Source organism: Temnothorax americanus, unplaced genomic scaffold (genome assembly GCF_048541705.1).
Source record: "Temnothorax americanus isolate GAGA-0224 unplaced genomic scaffold, ASM4854170v1 Scaffold33, whole genome shotgun sequence".
NCBI classification, from domain to species: Eukaryota; Metazoa; Arthropoda; class Insecta; order Hymenoptera; family Formicidae; genus Temnothorax; species Temnothorax americanus.
The window spans coordinates 1,439,471-1,465,487 of record NW_027509475.1 but is presented as its reverse complement, the minus strand read 5'-3'; the positions used below and the strand labels follow the sequence as shown (position 1 = coordinate 1,465,487).

Here is a 26,017-nt window from a genome sequence, read left to right as displayed (position 1 = left end):
GTTTGAATCGCTCTGAGGAGACGCGCGAAGATCGGAAAAACTTACGTCGTGATCGATCAATCGCGAAATACGCGGAGATCGTGATCTAGATGGAGCTTCTCGGACAGCATCATGTCCAAAATCGGGACATAAGACGTCTTATGTCCCGATTTTGGACACGCGTGCTATCTGAGTTGTTGCTGAAACTCGTTGACGAATACACCCGATGTGTAATTGGAGCATGATCGGTGTCTTTTTTTTTTTAGAATAGTAAAAGTGTTGATAGGTTTCGAAAGAAATTTAAGATTGATTTGTTAAATCAGTGTCACGTCATCGGGATGATTCGTTTTTGTTGGAGCGTGCGAGAAATACGGCGTTATGTCTTTTGGTGATTTTCAAAGGTCGATAAGAATCCCGCTTCATCGGTCACATTCGTTCGATTGTTGCACCGTTCGAAGGAAATTCGTGAGATTATATAAGACGACTATATCTCGTCCTCGCGTATAACATTTTGCGAGGTCGTTTAACTTGGCGGAACTTTAGATAAAATAAGCCGGTTATTCTCGAATTTCAATATCGACGTTTCAATTTCTGATTTTTATTTTCATTTCATATTAAATATTTTCCGAGTGATAAATAACAATATAAAATACAAATTTGAACACAACATGTCAAGAAGATAAAACCGTTTATAAAAAGAGAAAAGAGAATAATAGTGATACTATAATGTTTGTTTATACGTGCTGCATTATAAACACACATTAAATACGTTAATAAAACAATCAAAACCGGCATCCTAAAATAATAACTCATCATTAAAATCATCTTCAAGTTCGTTAAAAGACGATTAAAATTAATTTTTTCTCAAATTAATATTATTAAAATAAAAATTAACGTTATTAAATTAAAATAAATATTGCTAATGTTAAAATTAACGTTTTAACCCTTGAATACTCCATATCTATCAATTTTTACAGATAATTATAGATAAATTGGAAATGCTGTATAAAAATTTAAATTATAAGGAACTTGTTTTTCTGATATCACGTGATCATCACTGACCAACATATTATTATCGAAGCAGTCGAATGGCGTGTGCAAAGACAGATTTGTGCACATTCAATACTTGAATCGCTCCGGTAGTGGCGGTGGCAGATGTTTCAGCCAATACACTCGTTTCATAAACAGCGCGGCGAAAAAGTGCCCTGAAAGTTGCAGCTCCGAGAAGAACGGCGCGTTGGCCCCGTTCCGAAGTTTCGCACGCCGGTTTTACGGTAAACGTTTACGTTCGACCATACTTACCGCAAAATTTACATCAAGATCCGTTTTTTAAACTAGATTCTGTTGAACGTCGCTCCTGCTAACGCCGGCGAGACAATCGCTTTTCGTCGCGCGTTCGATTAATTCGAACAAAAACTCCGATCTATCATAAAACAAACAGACATTCGACGAAATACGCAATGTCGATATCGTTATTTTCTTCCGACGCCGTGACGGTTTATTACGAGTTTTCGATTTCTCGCGTAAAATAAGTCTCGTGAAAATTAAAGAAGCATGTTTGAAAAAAAAATCGCGAGATCGTATCATATTAGATTATACAGCTGATAAAAGATCAAAGAAACTAAACAATCGAGCTCTTGAGAAACGGATTCCAAGATTCATGTTAAGAAAGAATATGATATAACATTTCGTGTGATAAGAATAATTTATGATGCAATAATTCTTAATAAATAAATAAATAAATTTAAAAGTACAATAAATGCGTGTTGTAACACATAAACATATTACATATGTGTATAAAAAATATGAAGATAATTGTTAATAAGAAATAGTACTTAATTACTTGACACAAACTTTTTGGGGCATCCAAATACTTCTCAAGTGCAAAACTTTCAAACCTCTTTAAACGTTTAAACGCAATAAGTTCCTAAAATTGTATTCAACTTTAAACGTTTCGCATTGGCGAACTTGAAGCAAAATGCCATCCGTATTATAAGTCCAGCGCGCGAAGACTGCGTATAATGAAGAAAGATCATCAGGTACGATAAAGCTGTCCACGTCGCGACAGTTTCAAAGGGAGTGAACGGCACTGCCGATTAAAAGGACTATTAAAAAGGGATAAGGAGTCTTCTGTCATTCGAGAAGAACGCTCGCGAGTGCAAATCGCCGAGTGACCTTGCGCCCGCGAGAGCCTCCCCGTGGAATGTGCCGGCTGGATTAATGAATTTCATTAAGTCGGCGGCCGGGCCGGACGCGAGGTGCCTTAACGAGGGTACGGGCACGAAACAAATTGGCGAATTTCATTATGCTGTCCCCCAACCGCGATAATTTGGATATACAAACAGGGTCTGACAGAATCCCGTGTTTTTCTAGCCTCGCAGTAGTGACGGACGGCAGTGGACAGATGTATTTTATAAAAAACGGACACACGGGATCCTCGAACTGTATTTTGCGCTCGTTATGTCACGAAGACATTTGTAAGAGTGCCTCAAAGGATCCCCCAGACAGCATCATGTCCATAAATCGGGACATAAGACGTCTTGAAGACGTCTTAAAGATGTCTAAGATGTCTTGTATCCCGATTTCGGACATGATGCCGTTGTCTGAGTCATAACGATGGCACGATTGGTTGCATATTGAATCAATGTGTGAATCGATGCCCGACAAAATTGAATTTTTATCACTCCTTCCATAAGCACGCGCACATGTAATATTTTAACAATTTTTTAAATAACGATAAAGTAATAAATGTCATTTAAAAACCAATGATTAAAATATTCCTTATTGGTACACACACACCCACACACAAAGGGTGGATTTTTCATTTAAAACACTGGCGACCAACGTATTAAATAAACACAAATATATAATTATGATGTAACGGATGTATTCATCCATTTTCGATTGTACAAAAGATTAAAAGATTATTCTGTCGTCGTTTACCTATCGGCGGGAAATCAGAGAATTAATTTGCAACGCGCGCTCTGCCTCTCTCTCACGGTTGCCTTGCGCCAATCCGGGGATGAAGCGAGTCGCGCGTCTCCTCGGCCAATTCCTGACGAGCTGGCCGATGACGGTAGCGTTTATTTTGCGCTCTAATGACAGATGCATTTACTCGGCTCGCTATGCACCGCCGACACGTGTCGCCGGGATAGAGAGAGAAAGAGAGCGGTATGCGCGCTATCAATATGCAGTTTGTTCGAACTACTGCTACGTGCGATGCCAGCGCGGAGCTTCTTTACATACTCGGCGATACATTACCCGGCCGCCGTCACACAGAACGCAAACTACGTTTTGATTCATCGGTTAAACTTACCGCTCCGTCATCAGTGTATAGCCGCATCCGTTTAGCGATGCGGCGAAACGGGACACAAAGGACCGAGAAAACTCGGTCGGCTTCTCTCTCCCACAGTTCTCTCACTCGACTCGTGAAAATCAGCTCGCATAATCGCCGCACATTGTAAAAACAGTGGCGACTGTTAGCTGCGAATTTCTTGGCACACGTAGACTTCGCGCAGTTTAATCGACTTTCCATATACAGTTAAAATGCGGCGTAACGAATTGCGAGTGAATTTTAAGAATTCAAGAACTTATTCTATGTAAATTATTCCATGTAAATTAGGGATATACATTTTATTCGGTGGCGGGTTGTAGACAAATGCTTCGGATTTAACGAGAGAGCGAATAAGGGATTGTTCAAAGAGCGGGGCACGCTTGCGGTAAGCTAAAGTGGCCATTAACGTTTTCGTCTAGCTATTTGATGCACATTTCAGCAGGCTGCTCGCGCGCTGTGTGTATACACATTTAGATTTATCTAATAACAGCGAGCCAAAATACGTCGATAGTCTAGTGACTAGGTACGCGCCTGTTTAGTTGCGAATCGCTAGGCAAATTTAGCTTCGAGGTCAATCAACTGAGCCGTTTCGGGCGATCGGGACTGGAGCGCCGATGTCAACCGCATCGTTCCGTCAATTTAATCGAGAATCACGGTCGCCCGAATTTTGCTCGTCTCGCACAAATGCTTATATATTTTGATGAAAACATATAAAAATATAAAAAATATTCGCAACGAAGAAAAACGATGCATGGCGCATTGGTAAATTGTGCACTCTTTTCTTAGAGTAATGATACACTCGAGAAAATTGAGTGACCGGTCGAATCACTCGAATTAGAATGACTTTCCACTCATAGGAGTGAATTCTCTCACTTTTTGCTGTAGAGTGAAAAATGTCCTCTGCAAAATGGAGTACCTAAATATATGTACTCTATTTTGTAAAGCGAATATTTTCACTCTATGTGTAATGTGAAGTGAATATTTTTATTTGTGAACACACACAGTGAGTGAAGCATGCATCCGCCATTAGCAAAAGGAAAACTGTCGTCTCGTTGTTCCTCAACGTTATTATTTTCCGTAGCGCGTGTACTTATCGGTACGAGACATATCGGTGTCCCTTTTGATAAGGATATAAAGATTGTAATCAAGGGATACTTTATATCCTTAAACGTTAAATCGGTAAATGAACCTACATAAATTGTTATAAGCGCACTTGCCTCTGGATGGAAACATTGACATTTCTTGATATATTGATATATAGAGGTAAGTGCTTATAACAATTTTATGTAGTTCGTTCACCGATTTAATTGTTATATAAAGAATGGTGCTTAGGTTAGATTGTGTTTCTAGAATAGCACGTTCACTTTACGTTCAGAGTTAAACAGTTCACTTTTGTGAAAAGTGAATTTTTACTAATTATATACGAGTGGCGGTATTTTCACTATCGCTTGAAGTGAATACTCACTCGTTTGGAGTTAGATTTTACTCTGAGAAATTTAGAGAGTGGGTAAATTGGAAAAGCGTATTTGCTGTAAGCTCGTATTAACAATTAATTTTTTTGTAGCTAATTATGTCGCGCTTGTTTGCGAACGTGGTTACGCATGGCGTATAAGCTTCGTCATTTCGGCCGTTTAATTAAGTAAGTAAATTGTTAACGTCATTTTACGCCAGGCAACGTTCTCGGTATCGCGTTCGCAAGGCGAGTTCTGTTGACCTCGGGAATCGCGAGCCGCATACGGCGCCAGCGGAGTGCATGTGTTATGCATGTATAATAGATCACAATCGTGAATACGTTCTCGCATGCATAATATTATTGTTACAGCGGCAAAATTATTTCCGCGATTTTTATGCCTCTTTCTCTTTCCCTGTCTCCCCCTCGGTGTCTGACGTCGCGCTCTTCCACGTGAAATGGGATCACGAGCCGCGCGAGTAATTTCGCGACGAGGATAGAGAAACTCTGAAGCTTTCAAAACTTCGCTGAAGAAAAACTTTGCGGTTAAAATTAATGAAATAAAGAAATATCGGTTTTTTTGTTTATTTTAAAGATGCGTAAAAATTTCGTTTTTTTTTTTAAGAGGTTCCTTGCTGCGCAAAAAAATATGGATTTGCGCGAAAATTCGTTGTGCAAGTGCGTGGCGGGTGGCCGAGTTGGGAAAAGCTCTTTCGAGAATAATGGGGAATTTATCGTAGCGGCTGACAACAGGAATCGCTAAAAAAAAAAAAGCATTCGCGCAGTATACGGTACGTGCGGTAAAAAGGCGCGATATTTTCATACGCAAGTCGGACACGCGACGATAGAATTTTCACGACCCACCCGTTTCTGTTTCTTGACAAATTAATTGCCAACGTGCCGGCGGCGCGGTGACGCGAAGCCATAAAAAAGCCTCCGTCTGATGAATATATATATCATTAGACATTGAATCGTGCATTTAAAAGATAAGCTAGATGATACGAAAACTGTTCATTCTAAATAAGATTTTATGAATTTAAATTCGATCAATAGTTCGTGAACTGCTATTAAAATTCATAAAGCAGTTGTTCAATATTTTTCTTATTTCAGCGACGTTCGAAGACATTTATCTTGCTCCCGTTCCGCTTTTTGCTAAGTCCACATTGGGAATCATCATTAGAGAGTGACTTTAATTGAATTAGATTAGACTAAGAAAATGGCGCGCGAGATTGATGACCGAGAGACTTACTGCGATTTGCGCGAAAACCGTATCGGAAGAACCTTTATCACGGTGGTAACCGATACCGCGCGCGCCTTAAGCTCAGTTTCAACGTGATTTAAGAAAGGCAAAGTTAATGGGGTGGATTTTTATAATAGCTCGATTAATTGCGCGATTGAAAGTCCCATCGGTGTATCCTAACTCGGGACAAGTAAAGTCTCGGGGAGAAAAAAATATGATGTCTAGGAGGAGAGGATATGCGACGTTTAACATAATCCGCCGTTCGCGCAAGGCTGATCCGTGATGTTGTACGCGGATGGAATTATATAGGACGTACTCTTTTAAATTTTACGGTTAGACGACAAGCGACCGAGGAAATTTCAGTGCGGCAATTAAATTCATAATACGGAGATTATAAACTTCCGTCCTTCTTGATGCCTCTTGCCAAGCCATTTATCTTTGGATTATCATTGTGTTTCAACCTCAGAAACAAAGCTGATGTATTTGTTGCGTAGAATCTATACTGTCTGATACAACGTTGAAAGGTTTTCTGGTTTACAAACATCGATTTTAATACTTAATTTTGGTAATATCCTCTTTTATATTTTCTATACTTTCAGACTTTCGATGTAGTTATCCAAATTTTGGACTTGAAATTCTTCAAAAGAGCATCAGTTATTGCAATCAAAGAACTTATAGAATCTAAGAGTATCTGTTGCAATAAAAAGGTTACAATAAAAATATTACCGTTATATGCAAAGAGAATTTATACAAAATTATACGCTTGCGTATCTCCCGCTATTTTTACTGCCACTCTCCGTTGTGAAGCGAGTTCAATGCTAGCCAAATTTCGATGCCGACAAAATCGAAGTTTCGATTACAGATATCGCTTGTCTTTCACCTGCGGCCGCCGCCGCTGTCGTCGCGCCGCGCCGCGCCGCCGCGACGAGCTAATCGAATAGGAAATAGTATTTCCTATTCTGTCAGCGCGATCTGCTACCTCGAGTCCGCCGACATTCCACCTCGGCGATATCGATCGACTTTCGGCGGAAGGAAGTTCTCGTGCCATTGAAGAAGCGGCTCTATTCCGGAGAATCGCCGCTGGGCGACGATGATATTCGAAAGAAGACTATGTATATATAAGTAGTGACCAATTTTGCGGAAAGCCAGAAGCAGATGGCATGGATTCGAGATGGAAAAAAATTCTGGTAGAGTTTAAATTGTTAAACTACACTTTCAAATTGCGCTGCATAATTTTTATCCTCAGGAAATTTGAATCTTTTATTACAAAAATGTTTCACGTTGTTAACAAAATCGTTCGACATGAAACGCTAGAAGATGATGCAGGATAGCGTAGGTAGATTGTTTGAAAATTGATTTTAAACCCTGCAGGAAATAAAATTTAGCTAAACTACAAATCGATATTTCCGTACGCAGTTACGCAGTACACATATAGTGTCAATACAATGCAATTATATTGTAATCTATCGCGATTAAAGACAGCAAACTGAACGTGGAAATTGGACATGGAAACGTCGTTGAATTGTTGATTCAATTTATAAGACCACGTAAAAAAAAAACCGGAGAGAAGCTTTACAGCACAAAATGCACGAGGGTTGCCGGGTGCCAATTATGAGAAACGATTATTTTCTCTGGCGATAAAAGAAACAGAAGCTTGTGCTTTTTAAAAGAAGAGAAATTGATACATGGGGTTTCTTGCGCAATCAGTGAGGTTTCTTCTGACCTTTTCTCCCACACACACACACACACACACACAATGACCTTTCCTTCGCTACGCAATTTGTGAGTTATCTTACCAATCACTTTGAATACGGAAGCCGCGCATTCTCGCTTCGAGAATGACGAAACTCGGTTTCTTGACACGGGAGGACCCACACGCGCGAAGGTAGGTCGAAGCTTCGGGAGGGTTGACAACCGCTGTCAGGGCCGCGACTGCTAAAACGCAAAGCCGAGTCCTTCGCTTCTCCTAAATCTAACTCAAGAACTCTCTACGTTTAATTTCGTCTCTCGTTGTATCGTATTTTCACGTAAGTTGACGCCCGGGGAGTGTAATCTGAAAGAGTAATTCTGTGTCGTAGAAAAATTTTGGGTGAGGCAAAGCTAGGCTTAAAGTTTTTATAGCTCGGTTGCCACGGTATAGATAAATGGGAATGTGCGAATAATGGGAAAATGACACAGACATTCAGATCGGCGATGGGAGAAGGAGAAGGAGGCTCTTGAAACAAGGTCGAGCTATTCCGATAATGCACGTCGTCTATGAACTTTCGGGAGTCCCATTCGGGAGGTGGCAAGAAGGATCGATTATCTTCTAGAGCAGAGAGAAAAAAAGGAACATTGTGCATAGTACTTTGATAATTGACAAAAAAAGGGCAGACCACCAGTTATGTATTCTTATGTTTTTGGAGTAGCCAAATCGATTGCTCGTTCACTGGGCGAATTTGACGGGATCTATTTTGTTTTCTTTTTTTTTCAGGTTAAAAAATGGTTAAAATGGTTAGAACTACCACTTTCAAGGAAAGACCGCGAGAAAGCAAAGCATATCGTTCTCTCCTACGCTTTTATTATACTTTTATGATGCAGTCAAAGTAACGTCAAAATCAGTCATATTAAGCAAATAAAAAATAACGTAAATCAATTAAAGTAAACAATTTAAAAAGTACGCGTGCACGTATAAAAATAAAATAAATAATAATTAACGTAGGAAAATTCATTTGGAACGTCAAAGTCAACGTCAAATCAATCTTTCACAACCTCGAGGAAGAAGGATGGGATCGCGGGAAAATTAAAATCACCGCGTTTGAAAGGGTTAATGCATATAATTTACTTGTTTGCCAGGAATATCGAGCCCTATACCTGAATCGCGTAAATTAACAATCTTATCGCCGCCCTGTGATTTATTCGACGTCATCCATAGTTTTCTGGGGTTTCGTCATTATCGTTTTCCCTCGCAGGCTCAATCACTCACACCTTACGTATCGTCACGTGTCGTCTCCCTTAGGAAAGGTGAAACGCCCGTTTTCTCGGAGTATCGCAGGCTAAGATGATCGTCCCAAATGATCTCGGCTTTCGTGACCCAGAGTTCGAGCTATTTTTAGACGCCTCCCACTCGGTCTTGTACGTGCACATAGGCGATTCCCCCCCTTTTGCCATCGGCATCCTGTTATTTCACGACATACACTGTCGCTTTTTATAGATATTTTTCTTAGAAGCAACGTTAGATCTTTTTTATTCATTATTTCAGATCCACGGCTCCGCTTGTTTATTAAGACCGGTCACGTTTTACCGTTTATTAGAAAGCCTTTTTAAATTTCTGGACAATTCATTTGCGAGATTTGGATTTGCGAGTTACAAATAAAATGATTCGAGAAAATCGAATCTCTATATTTTTATATTACTAATAATACAAAAATATAACTTGTTTCCTTATTTATCCCACTTAAAAACAGCTGCTGCAAATGATTTGAATCGTAATATACCGCTAACATTATTTCTGAATAACGTCAAATGTCTCTAAAACTATATAAGTATGTTTGTAAATAAAGAATAAACATAGCACCTCTCGAGCAGATCGCTGCAGCTGAAGATTTAAGAAGATAATCCGGTGATCCATCAATCGAACGAAATAAATTTCTCGCGTCTTGCAAAGATGAGGCGCGGCGTTGTTAAGTGTTCAGCTATTTATGTATATACGTGGTGCAAGGTATCAACGTGACATATTATCGCCTCGGATAAACGTCATCGACAAACGGAGATCCTCGAATGAGTTTTCCGATAAAGCGACGGTGGGACGGGGGGGGGGAATATGTAACGCACCTATACGATATGTAATGCCATAATGGGAATAACACATAACTGCGCGATCTCTCTCTTTGCGGCTGCGAAGGAACACACCGTATGGTTATTTATAATATATCATTACTGCACACCTTTTACTTTGTTTGTCTAAATAAAATATGCAAATGTCACGGTGCCGTAAAGTCGCGCTTCCGGTTGACGGAAATATAAAATTGTCGGAAAATTAGCGGCGACTTATTTTTTACCAGAGCTCGTCGCTGTACACTTCTCCGCGCAGCGCGCCATCACTGTTACCGCAAAGTTTTCCACGATTTATGTTTATTATTAACGTATTTATTATTTGAAATTAAAGAATGGAATTTTATACGCGTAATATCCGTATAAAGTCATTTTCGTATTCTCAAAGCGTGCGTATAATTCCCTGGAGAAATGGAAAGAACAATTTTTATATTCTTTTCACGTAACTAATTTATACATTCTGTTGCAAGTAAAATATGAATAAGCTATCGACGTTGATTAAAATCGTCTCCGGGTCAAAATATACAAAACTGCCCGGGATTAAACGTAAATCGAGTTACTGGATCATTGCACGCGCATTTATTCCGACCGCCGGCGCCGCGCCGTTGATTGCGATTTTGCGTCAAAGCGGCGAGGAGATCGTTATACGTAATCAAGAGAGAAAAGGTGGAGGAGAAAAAGGGAGAGAAAGAGATAGAGAAAGTGAATTATTAATCGTGCTACGAGTGACAGATAAAAGAGCAGTTCGACGATCTTGACGAATCGCTCGGAGGGGACACGAGGTCCAGGGCACTCCAGGGGTAAAAATATCCGCGGGAGTGCCGCATCGAGAGCGAACTTCTAAACGCGATGCATCGATAGGAGGATAGACATACGGCGACAGGAGGGAGAGATACGCGGTTATATATACCATATTGAGCGGCACTTGACCGCGATTGACAGCGTCTCGTTAAAGTGATTTCATCCGGAGCGTATTATTTGTGGAGACGCAAAGTCGATCGATCGAACGCCGCCGCCGCCGCTTCGGACGACAGGGACGACAGTGTCCGTGGAATTTTTTCGCCGCCGGACGAAAGCTGCGCGCCACGGAAACTGTATTTGTTTCTCGATAGACAGCTATAGTCAGCGATTTATCATTGCTCTGCACGAAACATTACGATAATCGTTATGACAATCAGATTTAAGGCATTTGTGAAGTAAATAAATGTGTAAAGTATCAGTATTTTTATTATATAAACTGTTAAATTCATCGTGTGTCAAATTATACTCAATTTGAGTCATTTTTACAGGTCGTTATTACTCCTCTGTTCAATATATCGTTAATTCAACTAAACCAATGACAATTAAAAATGACCAAATGTTATTTAACTCGAGGTATTGATTTAAATTTCATCCTTTAACAGTAAATAAAATGATATTAAAGTAATAACAACAACAAAATATTAAAAATAGATTAAATTAAATTAAAATTGCAATAAAAATGTGCTCGAATATCTAATAAAGTCCTCTCGCCCTGATTGCGATCCAGATATTTAAACATCCTTGAAAGTCTATCTATGAGTCATTGTCATTTAGCAATAGCTGCAATCCGCTACAACAATCGCGTACGTATAAATATTACAAAAATACTCGTTTCCCTGTTTCCGTTGCAAGTGTATTACAATTTCTCTGAAACAATAGCTGCTTAAATTAGCAGGTAATCCCGAAATCAGAGCCAACCGAAGCTGTCGGCGCAGCTGCGCCTAAATCCGATCGTAGATTTTGAGCACTCGCATTGCACTCTCGATCGTCCGTGTCGCGTGAGACATCATGCAAATCGAGTCGCGCGCGCGTTGTATCACAACGCACGGGATGCGCGCCCGCGGGAATTTACGCGCCTCGACAGCTGCGACAGTTTTCGGTGACTCCGAAACTGTGTTCGCGAATTTTTGGCGAATCATTTATTCGATCGCACGGCCAAAGATTCTCGCTGCATAATTCAGGAAGTGCCGAAGTTCGCAGAAGCGACTCTCGAAAGAAGGATGTACGAGTACAGATATATACAGCACTCAAGTACACACACATACACATACGCACATATATGTGTGTGTGTGTGTCGCGTACGGAAGACGCGGAAGATAGGATTAACGGACAATGCGAATCTGCGGATAAACGAAGCCAGTATCAAGGGAATAACGCGAGATCTCGGGATCAATCTTAGTTAAATGCTATATATACGAACGTCGAGTTGGAAGGGCCGGATAATGACGCTTTGAAGATTTGCCCCATGCACTTTGGATGCGGATTATGCATTAGCTTTGATTGCATGTGTATAAAGGATCTGTATTAATGTTTAATGGTATATGGAATATGTAGGATATATTAATCCCGGATTACTTTAACGCATTAAATTATTGCGAAACTTGTTTTCATCTTTCTATAATTTATATATATATATATATATATATATATATATATATAATATATGTGTACATCTATATATATAAATAATTTTCAACACGTAAGCAATTGTGCGTCAAAACGGACAAAAAGGAAGCGTATAAGCTTCGCGATTCGTTATGACACAAAGTATACTTTATATTTTAAATACATCACGCTTAAATTGACCGCCGGATTAATTTGACACTGATTTAATTAAGCGCTTTCACGCGCTTAATTTACATATTTATACGATTGGGTTTATCTGTCCCATTTTATATTGATTAAAATATTAAATATGATGTTACTCTGAATTGAAGTTGGATGAATTAATAACAAAAAAAAATGGAATTTCTTTCTCTTTCTCTCCCGTATGGATAGAACGATATTACGACTTGCAATCCAAAAGAAATGAACGGCACACACGTCGTCTCGCGGACACTTAGCAGAATTACGCCAAATACTAGAAACTGTATGACTCATCCCTAGTTACGTGCCTCATTGCTATCTATAAATCTATACGCGAAGGCACGCCTATTGCACGCTATTTCGTCATTCTGAATCACAGGGGCCCCGTCGGCACGAATTTTACGAATCATTGCATGTCGCGAATAACGAACAGAACGAAATCCTCCATCTCATACCGGTTTAAATAATTCGTACAATGATATATAAGCGCGTTCCCTTTCCCTTTCACGAAGTTGGAGGAGAATTATGCTGCGAGATGCGCCGTTTGCTCCCAAGAACAATGGCCTCGAGAGGACAAAGTGACTGGAACAAAACGCAACGTAACGAGATACGCCGCGGAATATTTCAAGATGATACAATTCGTTACCGAAGCATCCCGCGGCATTTTCACAGCGGCATCGTATTGTGCGGCTCAAAAGTAGAAAGAGAGAGAGAGTGAGAGAGAGAGAGAGAGAGAGAGAGAGAGAGAGAGAGAGAGAGAGAGAGAGAGAGAGAGAGAGAGACGGTGGAGGCGATTAGATCACAAGACAAGTTCACGATGCGATGTGTCGCGACACGGGAGGCATCAGGGACGAGTCGAGAAACTCGCCCGTAGGTAAAGCTTTCTAGTATTTAGGCACCCTAAATATAGCACGAACTCGGCTATAAATCCCCAGGCCCCCGGTCTCTCTCTCGCGGCCGTTGCGACGTTTCTTTCGGGATGAACGTGTTACTCGGTGACAAAGGTTGTTTTGGGCATCTGTCGCGGCGACGGATGTGCTTGAAGACGTGAAGCGTTGAATTTCTTCGCGACACTTTCAATGATTTTTCCGAGGTGGCAAACGCAAAACAAGAAGTCAGAGTTTAATGATACTAATAATAAAAAAAAGTGTGCAAGTTAGAAGCTGCACATTGCTTCCTCATTTTTTTTTCGCTTATAAAGTTTCCTCTATAAGGAATTAGCAAAATTATTAGCATGTAATAAATTGGCTTCCTCTATGAGGAATTTTTTATTTTTATATAATATCTTCACAAAAAATATAAACAATAAATAAAGAAACTTAATTTGAATGAAAATTTGACATTTTCTCAACATATCGTTGTTTAATATATTGAGATTAATTTATTAGTTGGAAAACTCCACTTAAAATATAAAAAAAATCTTTATAAAAATTTGGAAATTTACATTTAAAAAAATTCAATTCAAATTGGATAAAAAATGAACCCTTTTTTTCAACAATTCTCATTAAAATCAAAACCAATCATTCTTCAATGATACTCTGTTCATTAAAAAAAATTTAGCCCGATATCTTAAAATTTTCGAAACTTCCAGACATTTTTAAAAAAATTGAAACTGCCTTAAAATCTAAAACACTGTATAAATTTTTATTAAAAAATACTTATATACACTGCTCAAAAGTATTTGCCACCTTAAAGAAATTTGATCGGAGATGAGTTTATTAATGCAATTTTAATGAAAAGGCCAATAATTTGCTACATGTCTTTATTGCGTAGGTAGTTTATATGTTATTTAAACTATGTTAAACAATGATTTGACAAGAAAATAACGTTGTTTTCAATTTTCGCCTCATCCATGGCCGTTACGTTTTTTTTTTAATTACGGCTTTACACAGTTTTGACATAATGTTGATTAATTTTTGGCTTCTAAATACATCAACGTGACGATCTCGGAAAATGTATTTATTATTTGCGATTTTCCGTACGTAAAATAATTACATAAAATTAGGATGTAAGAGATACCAACATAACATATTAGTTTTGTATAAGATAAGGTAACAATGAGCACATGTAACAATAATCTCCACTTTAAATTAAGTTTACTGCGTATACAATCAGAATTTTTTTTTCTATTTTTTCTGCAAGTGACAAATACTTTTGAGCGGTAGTGTATGTATCAATATAACAAAATATTGTTTTAATGAAATAAACGTTGATAAAATAAATAAGAGTCTAGCTGTAATGCGTGCGACTCATTGTCAAACGATAAAGAGTGCATCAACATTTTAAAATAATAATTGTATGTACTACATTAATAAAATATTTTAATAGAAAAAATTAAAATAAATATACCCATATTTTTATACACGTAAATAAAACGTATTTATTACATTTATATATTTTTAATTGTATAAATTTGTGTAAATTTCTTCCAATTAAATATACGTCGTTATTTTCGACTCTTGCGCCGACGTTTATCCACGCTGATTTGAAAATTTGTCGTTTACAGGGACTTTAGACAAACATTTTCACGTGGCCACGTTCATCTCGAAAGAGAGATGGCCCGTCTATTCCAGAATTATCCTATCAGTCGAGGCTCGGCTTCAAAGAACCATCGTGCTTTTGGATTAGCGGTGCGGTCGGCAGAGAATCGCGGATTTACGGGACGGGTCGGCCGAATCGATCATGTCGACTCTTAAACACGCGGGTTTTGCGAGCTTTCCGCGACAAGAAAATTGCTCGAAAAGCCGAACGCGCGCTCGTTAAATCGCGAAGAATTGTCCGCGGCAACGGCGGCGGTCCTCTCCACGAGCGATTTATTGTGCGCGATAGCGGGATTACGGGGGTCGGCGAAAGCATCGACCGTTCGTATCGTCGCACGAACGTTACAATAGTAATGTATTGATTTCTATCGCGAGTAATTGTCGTGTTACCGCGCGCGATCTACGTCCAATTTACGTGGGGATTTATCGTTTCCGGCGCGGAAACTTGAAAAGAGTGGAATAAATGTGCCTTTAGATATAATGTGTCCAATTTTTTACCGCAATCATGCGTTTGCCTAATGCGACTGTCTTATTTCCCGCACGCGTCGCGTCGTATATAATCAGTAACAGACATACCGCGAGAGAGTTAAGGAGAATTTACGATTCAATCGTGATCCAAAGAATGGAAATAATCAATTGTCGCCGAGAGGTACGAAATATCTCGCGACGTAAAGAATGAGAGAGAGAGAGAGAGAGAGAGAGAGAGAGAGAGAGAGAGCGGAATGAAATAATCTTTCTATTGTTTGAAAATATGAAAACCGAAGGTATATATAGCCGCGCGAATCTCTCTCGCAGGCGAATTAATCTTATTATTCCATTAAGGGCGCTAACAAATTTTCGGCCGCTCCCAACGTTTCTCTCGCAATCGAGAGAAATAAATGACCAGATTTTCTGCGGAGAATGCGCCCGCGGCTGATAGGTAGCGGCCCCGGGATCGGTATAGGAAGGCTGCGCCCGAAATAATCGAGTTCTTTTCATTCGGCAACCCGGTTATCTTTTTATTGCACCCACGGCGCAATCGAAAGCCCGCGCGCGCCGCCCGCTATGCATCTACCCTTCTCGGATCGGGGGCGAGAGCTGCACGACCCCCGACGCATTGTACGCGTCGTTACCGCCGGCGGATTTGTATACCGTCAAAGGTATAATTGCGTCGTTTGAGAGTAGCAGATTCTCAAATTACTTGGGATGTTTCGCTTTTTTCCGATAGAGAATGCGTGGGACTGCCAACTTTGCGTGTCTGCTGGGTTTCCTGATTTTTTTCTCTCTTTTTTTCTATATAATATCTAATCTATTTTGTTCTTCACACGCATTACGTCTAGAATCCTAATCGTACCTTTTATTGCAACATATTAAAACCGTGATAATTATAATTATCATATAAATTATATCATTTAAAATTCATATAATATAAATATAAACAATTTCGTAACTTGCCAGTGATGAATAACAATGTATTTCAATTTTTTCGGAGCCGAGAACTCTAGCTGCGTTGACGGTGGCGACGTACCGTCGCGGCAGAAATAAGAACTCTCTCCAATGGAGAATTCTGTCCTTTGTGACATGCAGTGACATGTTGACAACCTATTTTGCGTTGCGTTATATTTCTTTATTATTAGCTTTGTACTTGTGCTATAACGTTTAACGTATTCGTGCTGAAACTCGTGAAATTTAACGTATGGTAAGATTTGCAAGAGAGAAATACATATGCGGATGTAATTATCATATAAATTATATGATATTATATGATATTATATAATATATCAATAATACAATATAATTTATTATATAATATAATATAATATAATATAATATAAATTATTATATATATATATATATATATATATATATATAAATCATATAATGATAATTAACTATCAGCCGATTTATAAAATAATACAAAATAATAAAGTGGCTCGCAAACTCGTCCTCCTCCACTTACACTCAAATGCTAAAATTATTGCAACGCGAACGCAAAACTAAATGTTATATCTTCGGAAGTATTGATATTTACGCGTGCGTTTCGGAAATGCTTTCATGACAGTGCACATGGCGCTTGTGAATGCACCGCGGTGTTAGCTCATGAATAATTACAATTTATAGGATACTCGCGATGCACTCGCGGTCGACCGTTGCGGTGTCTCTCTTTTTCTCTCTTTCTCTTTCTTTCTTTCCCTCTTCCTCTTTATCGTCCCCTTTCATGAACCCCGACCTTTCGTTCGCAGGTCACGGAGGGAGCTTCGTAACAGCCCAGTGCCGTAGCATGCCGGCGAGCTGCAGCAGCGCGTGGTGGTGCGCCTCTGAGACACCGCGTCGATCGGCGTCGATCGCCGCCATCTGCGTGGCTAAGCACCAACGATCCCTGGAGCGTCGTCGCCGGAGAAGAAGAAGAGCAACAACGTGTGATTGTCGTCGTAGCACAGGAAGCACGGAGCTCGACACCAGCGACCGATGAGCGCGGGGGGGGATGGGGGCTCGGCGTTGGGCCCGCCTGATCAGCTGCCAGGGGCCCAGCCGATTGCCGCGACCCCCTACATCGCGATCCCCCCCAACGCCGGCCAGCAGCTTGACGTCGGTGGCGCGATGGACGCGACGCAGCTGGCGAATATGCAGCAGCCGCCGCCGTCGCAGACGGGCCCCGGAGCCGCCGGCGGCGCCGCTTCCAAGTCGGCCCAACAAAAGAGGCCCGTCAGACGGGGGGGTAAGCCGCCCCCCGACAGACCGGTACGGGCGCTCTTCTGCCTGGCCCTCACGAACCCTCTTAGGAAGATGTGCATCAGCGTCGTCGAGTGGAAGTATCCTTTTACTATTGCTCTTTCGTAATTAGCGCGATAATTGCCGGCCTCTTGATGCCGGCACGGCGCCGCGCGGCGCGGCAGGAGAATTAAATATCAAAGTTCAGAGATCGCGTCCGATATCAGCGATATTTGCGAGAACACTGCTGACATTAATAACGCGTTTGACATTAAACCGCCTCCTCTCCAGACTGACCCTAATTCCATGTTCGGGCGCGATGTTGATATTAGGGTCAATATTGGCGATAATCTGTGACAAAACGGCTAACGCACGCGAATAATCGCTCTATGTATTTTCCTTAATCGGCTCGATTTTGTCAACGTCATCTCGCAGACCCTTCGAATGGCTCATCCTTATGACGATATTTGCGAACTGCGTCGCTCTGGCCGTTTACACGCCGTATCCTTATGGCGATTCCAATCTGACCAACCAATACTTGGTGAGTATTTAATATATTTAGCACTTGTGCATAATTATCACTTTCGTTTTTAACCCTCCACGTTTTTTTTGCATCCTCGGAGTGTATACGTCTGTCACGCGTTTAATGCTGTTATTCCCTACTTGGCCTACTAAAGTATTTAAAAAAATCTGAAAAAATTCGCAAAACATCTGTCTTGTAGTTGAAGTTTTTATAGTCATTTTGATAAACATTATTTACTTAATATTTTTTGGCAAGTTCTTGCAAGTTTTACGAGCAGATATTACTTTGGCTCGGACGCCATAGACTTACGTATACAGTCAGAGGGTTAAGAATGCTTAATATCTCGGGTGTTTAAATGCCTAAATAAAATTATATATCATTTTTTTCCAGCAAAAATAACAAAAAAAGTTCCCTTTCTTAATGAAAACAAATTCGATAATGTCCATGTATTGTGCATCGTTTTAACGTGCGTCTATACGCGCAAAAATAGAAATCTTGAAAAGGACTAAAAATAATCGCGAGCGAATAGCAATCATCTCGTTATAAATGGCGCCGCCGGGAATTCCTTTGTGCGACTTGGCCGAATGTGAAATAAAGCAATTTTACTGATTGTATAATATGTACGTATATGTATATATATATACGCGCGCGCGTATATATGTGCGTCTAAATCGAAGGGTGCCTCTTGCAACAATAAGAGTGGCGGTTCCGTTCAACGAACCACACGAACCTCTATCGAGTTATCGATTCCGAGACGGCATGCAGGGTTGCTGGCATGCAACTTATTCGAGCTGAAAGTTCAATAATTGTTCAATCTTGCTCAACATCGGCGTGTATATGCTGCCCCGGCGCGGCGCGCCATAATCGGAAAACACAATTCTCATGTAGGCCGCTTTAGCGCGAGAATTAATTGAGATTACTCCCCTCGGGCACCTCAAAAGCTCGACATTCCTAATTACCGATATTCGGGAACTGTTCGGAGCTCGTCCGCTGATAAGACTCGTGGAGATTCGCGGTTTGCGACAGAAACTTTATACATGTGGGGATTTGCCTACTCGCCCGTGTGCACAGAGAGGCTGCTCGATAACAACTCGAAATTCAGTTTTGCGTCATATTATGCGCGTGCTAAAATGGAATCGCGCCGCGCCGTTGTCGTGCCTTGCCAAAGGGTGTGACTTCGTTTTGCGTCACTCAAAGGGCATCCCCCTTGCGCTAATTAGTACCGGGAGGAAACTTTGCAGAGATTAGGCCAATGGGAAATTCGCGGAAAGGCTGTGTAAACTGCCTGTGCGCAGTTGCCAAGTCAACTGTGACAGCTTGACGTTCGTTAATTATAATTATCGATTTGTATACAAGCTCGTTAATTTAACTTTAAAGAAAGCTTCGATCGAGATTGAGAATGAATATACTTTCAAAATAGCCAAGTGAAAGACATAAAAAACTGTTTCGAAGTTAGAGAGAATCCACAACGAAATCGGGATGTTGTGGAATTAATGAAAATTACACAATCTTACTAGTAATTTTGCAAAACCTTAGGTTCTGTTAGTGAAATTCTCAGTTGAAATTTTTATTAATTTATATTTATAAATATGTTATATAAATTATGTTTTTATAAATATAAATATATAATAATATAATATAATATATAATATTTATATTTGTAAATTATATATAGTTATAGTAATAATTTTTATTTATTCCACAAAAACACGGTTTTTTAGATTCTCTAGGGATTTTGCCCTCCCCCCCAAAAAAACGAATTACACGAAAGCCCTGCGACATGTATACATTTGACTTTGATACGTCAGTTGGCATATTGCGTGCAAAATATGACATTCAAATTCTTAATAATTAAATAGCAAATGTCTTTTTCAAGACTTTTTTGTAGTCAACTATTTTGTAGAATTGTGTTCTATTAATCTATTTTTTTCACATTGCATGCATTTTCTATACGATGTCACTTTCTTAGCGTCCCCGGAGAAATGGGGGGACGACGAACAACGCCCGGGAGAAGATTCGAATTCGCAACTCCACAGTCACAAACTCCAAAAAGTCGCAAATCTTGAGATCAATCTCGACTTCTTTCAAAACTTTTTCATTGTCCGCCCGACTCAATCGAGGTAAAACTCCGGCATCGGAGTTCGATATCTTTTATCGCCGCAAGATTATGAAACTATATTAAAAATTCGCAATATTTGTAGCTCCCGGGCGTGTGAACATTTTCATGAATATCTATTATTTTTTTAAGTATAATAGAGAAAAATCTAACTTTGTAATTTGGTCCGCGTTAATTCACATGCTGAGTTTAAAAATGCAAAATAGCATTCGGCATTTCTTGGAAACATTACTTTTTAATTATAATACTTTTTATAAAACAAGAAATTTCGATCGATTGTAATATTTGATTATAAAATAGTTACAATTAAAAGGTTATAGGGTGTCGAAAGTTTCTCTCTCTCTCTCTCTCTTTCTCCGAAAATATTATCTGTATGTAGAGTAGCGAAATGATACGGGGCAAATCGAACAGTTTAATCTCTTACAGGCAATAAAATATTCGTTAGTTGAACGCGATCTGGCATTTAACATCAGCAGCGACGGATTTATTATTCGGCAAAGTACACTTGCGTAATATCCACCTTCCTGGCCTTGCCACCTGCTCTTCTCATATTTCGCTTATGGCGGGCATGTGTATTAACCCTTGTGTGACCAGGTAGAAAATTGCACGCGGTGCAGATATACTACAACGCATTTTCTAATGAAAAATACTGTCGTAATAACGGATTGTATATACGGAAGCATGATTTGAAGAAGAGATAGACAATTAATTAAAGGGGTTTAATTTATGTTTATGGAAACGGACTTTAGAGAATAAAGCTGATGAATGACAGATGAAAAATATAGCCGCATTAATTCTGTTTTCTTTCATTTCTTTTTCAAATAAAGTTATTTGATCATATAATTGCGATGAGTTTTTTTTTTACATTTATTAAGAAGAGTTCAATAAAATAGCGAATGGCGCGTAGTACTTTCCAGTGAAAAAACGTTACGCAGTAAACGCTTGAAATTCGGGCATAAAGGCAAAGGTCTTTCGAGTTCGTCCAAATGACAGTACTATAGATAATATTTATGCTCCCAAAAGGATAATAAATTCGTAAGTGGAGTAAGTAATAAAGCATACGAGAAGACAACGCGACCGCCATCAAAACTTTCTCGGGAAGAAGGGCTCCTCATATATTCTATACTTTATATTCTACTTCGCGTCTTTTCAAAGTGATGTAACGGCTAACGACGCCCGCACGTGTCACGCATGGGCGAGCAACACGGGCGGCCGGCGATATAATGCGCGCTCGAGCCTATTTCAGCGGGCCAATAATCGATCGATTTCGGAAATTAAACGTAATGGATGCTGCGCGGGAAAAGGAGAGAAAAGGAAAGAGAGAGAGAAAGAAAGATAGAGGGTTCGTGTCCTCTCTGTGGCCGTATTCGCGCCTTTCAATTTCCCTTTTAACCATCCACCACCCCTGGTGCGCCGCAAAGGCCGCAGCGGTTCTTTTTTCCCCCTACCTCTTGGATGTGTACAAGCGAGAGCGTTCTTCAGCCTTATTTTTAACCCGCCGCTTCTTCCTTTTGTTTCGCCTGTTTTTCTCGCCAAGGCCTGTGCCGTTCTTATATACCCCTGTCCGCCGCGACCATAACGACCATGCGTCGATTAACCCTTTTGCGCGACGGCCAACGATGCTACTGATACTACTGTCGATGAGTCACGCTGAGGAACGATCGAGATCGAAAAATGAATTCTACACTCGTCAGTGCGTTTTATAAAATGCACGTCTGCTTTCTTTTGTTTTTCGATTAAAATGTATTCTTTATATATTTCTTTTTGTCACATATCATTCCCTACTTTATAAATCCCATATATTCAGTGAAATTATAATAAATCTTATGTTTGCGTTCGTCGCGGTAAATAGTTGACTACAAAAGAATTTCTAAAAAAGAAATTTGCTATTTAATTACCTATTAAGAATTTAAATGTCGTATTTTGCGCGCAATACCACACGGAAAAAAAATTAGCTACTGTATATAGCAAATATATATATATATATATATATATATATATATATATATATATATATATATTCGTATAAAAATATGGAATAAGTAACATTTTTTGCATTTTTGCATTTTAGCAATAGTAGCAAAATCTTTTTGCAATTATTATTAAATAGCAAAAGGTTCAGCAAAACTTTAACAAAAGGTTTTTCTATTATTGCAAATTTATATAGCTCTCCCTGCAAAAAAATATTAATTATCCCATATTTGCTATACTAGCTAATTTTTTCTTCCGTGCAACTATCTCAAAGTCAGATGTGTATTATCAATTTTATCAATCCTGCATAATCGATCATCTGTCATTAAAATAAAAAGATACGTAAGAACAAGTTCCAGAGTGTTGTACAGTTTTGTATAGCTGACATCATAATTATAATGAATTTCGGTGCTTCATATAATGAGTTGGTCAAAGTTTCAAAATTTGCTCAAGTTCTTGCCGGTCTATTCAGCGCCTAATCGCATTAGCGCGAGGTAAGAAATTTTCGAAGAAAGGAGAGAGAGAGAGAGAGAGAGAGAGAGAGAGAGAGAGAGAGAGAGAGAGAGAGAGAGAGAGAGAGAGAGAGAGAGAGAGAGAGCGCAACAGGTTACGCAATGTGTTCGCGTTTGTGAATAAAAATAAATATATACCGCGTTCGAGTCCCTGAAAAAAATATATCGGATGTCGACACTCCTTTTCTCCCGGTGCGGTTAACAGCGATCACGTTCTTGTCGTAACTCGCCGGTAATCCAACTGCAACCGCAACGCCGCTGTTCGTGCTTTAAATGTTTAACGAAGACGTCCTGTTTACGTGCGCGTGAAACATTGTCTCCGCGGTTTCGTGCGTTTTTAATTGCAGCCCCCGCCGCCATTTGTCTCCGCCGCTTGCTTTTAATTGCCACCTCCGGTTGACGCCGCGCCGACGACGTGTCGTAGGGTCAAAATTGCGAAAGTGTCTTATCGCTCGACGCTTATCAATCAAAGTGGCCTCTTTCCGGCACTAAGACAGCATCACGCACACACACACACACACACACACACACACACACACACACACACACACACACACACACACACACACACACACACACACACACACACACACACACACACACACACACACACACACACACACACACACACACACACACACACACACACACACACACACACACACACACACACACACACACACACACACACACACACACATGCACACAGGGGAGGTCTGTCTATATTTGTAACTTTTCCTCAAAGGCTCTTTTAGAGGCGATCGATCTACACCGGCGTATCTCCGATCATATTTTTCACGGCGATTTTTCCTCTGGTGTTGCAGGAAAAGATAGAGTACGTTTTTCTTGTGATTTTTACGGTGGAGTGCGTGATGAAGATCATAGCTTACGGCTTCGTCGCGCATCCAGGAGCTTACCTCCGCAACGGCTGGAACTTGCTGGATTTCACGATAGTCGTGATTGGGTGAGTATGTTAACCTTGGAACTCTCCACGTTTTTTCCCCCTTTCAATCCATAAATAGATCTAATTCTTCTTTGGATGGATTTTAAAATATATTAATTGAATCTATTAGAACTAAATATATGCGAATATAAAGGCTCCCGCACAATCAAAATTATAAGGAACAATTAAGGAACAGATATTAGCGATTAGGACTAAAGAATCAGTAATAAAGCTGGATGTACAATGAAAAACAGAAACGGAGAATAACACAGGCAATAGATTTTTAATCTGTCAAAAGCCGTGCATCAATGCTACACCACTTTATTCCTGATTTCTTATTTCTAATCGCTAATATCTGTTTCTCGTTCCTTATATTTTTCATTGTGCGGGGGCCTTAACTTTTCTCAAATTTTTATTCGCCGCCACATTTCTGGAAAGAGATATTAGCCGGTCATTTCTCCCCAGATTCATCCATCTTCCCATCTGAATTTTATAATAAAGGGGAAAATTGTTTTAAAATGCACGGTCTTGGTGGCATCATAATAATATCCCCGACGTCGTTTTATAATAAACTCACTTTTCCCCAAATTCGACCCAACGGTGGGCGAGGGCCGACGAAGATAGTACCTAACAACCTATATTGAGTGCAAGTTAATTGGATCAATGCCGACGTAATCGATAATGCGTGGCGATCATATACACTTTGACGACGGATAGTTTACACCTGATGATGCCTTTCCAGTGCACACACCGCCGATGACGTTCGACGAACGCTAAGGCGCACCGACAAGTATTACAACTTGAGTTTGATGCTCGCTTATCGCGGATATAACATATCGAGCACAACGACGAGCAAGCTACTTCCGTGAAATCTGATATATATTATATATTGAATATGTAATAAAAAACACACACAAGTACTGCCGATATTTTAATTATTCTGTGTGGAATATTAATATATAACAATTTATATATATATATATATATATATATATATATATATATATATATATAATATATAATATATATTATATAAATAATATAATTGTAAATTACACTATTATAATTATAAATATTATAATTTGACACAAAATAATTTCGCTTTACAAAAAAAGTGGCAAAAAATATTCGACAGTATTTGTTTTTTGGCAGCCTAAAAAACAAGTACTTTTATCAGTAGAGCTTTAATATTTATAGGCGTTAAAAGCGAGGCTCATAAATAATAAAAATAATAAGTAATTTCGCGTTCGCTCTTTATATATCGATTATACTAGCTGAAAGCATCTAAACGAGGTTATTCTTCGCGGAGTTATGGTATTTTCGTGTTTTTTTTTCGTATACACATATATTTAAAAAGGCGAACTCTGAAAATTGTGAAACTCGCGCTGCGAACAAACACGGAAGCTGCGTGTCGTACCTATTTATTTCATAAAAACGTGAGTGAGCGTCTAAAGCGGCAAAAATAAAATTGATTTAAAACGCCGAGCTCCAACGAGCGAGTCGGTTCGGCCATGTATTTCGCCGAGCATAAATAAAGTGAAATTGACGGCGCGCCGAACCGAACGAGAGAGCGAAGACGCGGCGGCGGCGCCGGAAGGAAGGAAATATTACACCGAAAATCCGTTCCCCCCGCGTCGTTGATCGTTGCGACGAAATGACTGAACAGCCGACCGAATTACCGCGAAAGCCATAGGTGCGGGAAATCAGTGAAATAATTCCACGCGCGTCCGCCGGCCGATCGGTCGACATAATGTCGCGGCTCATGCGTGTTACGTGTAAATTAAATCCAGCCCCGCATATCGGGGATTGAAATTTTACGAGTGCCGTTAAGTTCATAATACCCTAATAGGGTCTGTGCCCCTTTTCACATGGCCGAGCGCTGATTACTCCCACCGCAATTAATATATCGCGGATCGGTTCTAATGTTCTATAAGTGGGATTTTACATTCGCGATCGCTACATCGCATATGATATTTATTGCATATTTACGCGAAATTTTACGAAACGCGCCTCTTGTTTCCTTGAAAATAGTAATATCATGTTCCGTCAACGTTCAAAAATTTACGGACTCGCTTAACCCTTTGTGCCATGAATCTTTATATCTGACCGATTTTTTGAAACTTTGTACCCGGGGATTTTTGAGTCGCTGATTATACGAATCAGAAGTCAGAATTTTAAAATTCTAAGTTGCCGATCCAATATTCCAAAAATTTTTTAATTTTCATAAAAATCAGTAATCACGGAGTTTTTTTAGGTCGTTGAATCTGAAGGACACCATTATAAGAGATATTTAAACTA

General features: G+C 39.7%; 1 protein-coding gene across 6 annotated transcripts in view; it reads left to right on the top strand.

The window, feature by feature from the left end:
• Positions 1 to 26,017, top strand: part of Ca-alpha1d (Ca[2+]-channel protein alpha[[1]] subunit D) — a 68,874-nt gene that overhangs the window by 760 nt on the left and 42,097 nt on the right. For all 6 annotated transcript variants that reach the window (XM_077413680.1, XM_077413683.1, XM_077413682.1 and 3 more), the window contains exons 2-4: positions 17,186 to 17,755; positions 18,090 to 18,195; positions 23,601 to 23,740. In XM_077413680.1, the coding sequence (XP_077269806.1) occupies positions 17,412 to 17,755; positions 18,090 to 18,195; positions 23,601 to 23,740 (590 nt within the window). In that variant the 5' untranslated portion in view covers positions 17,186 to 17,411. The remainder of the gene's footprint in view (positions 1 to 17,185; positions 17,756 to 18,089; positions 18,196 to 23,600; positions 23,741 to 26,017) is intronic.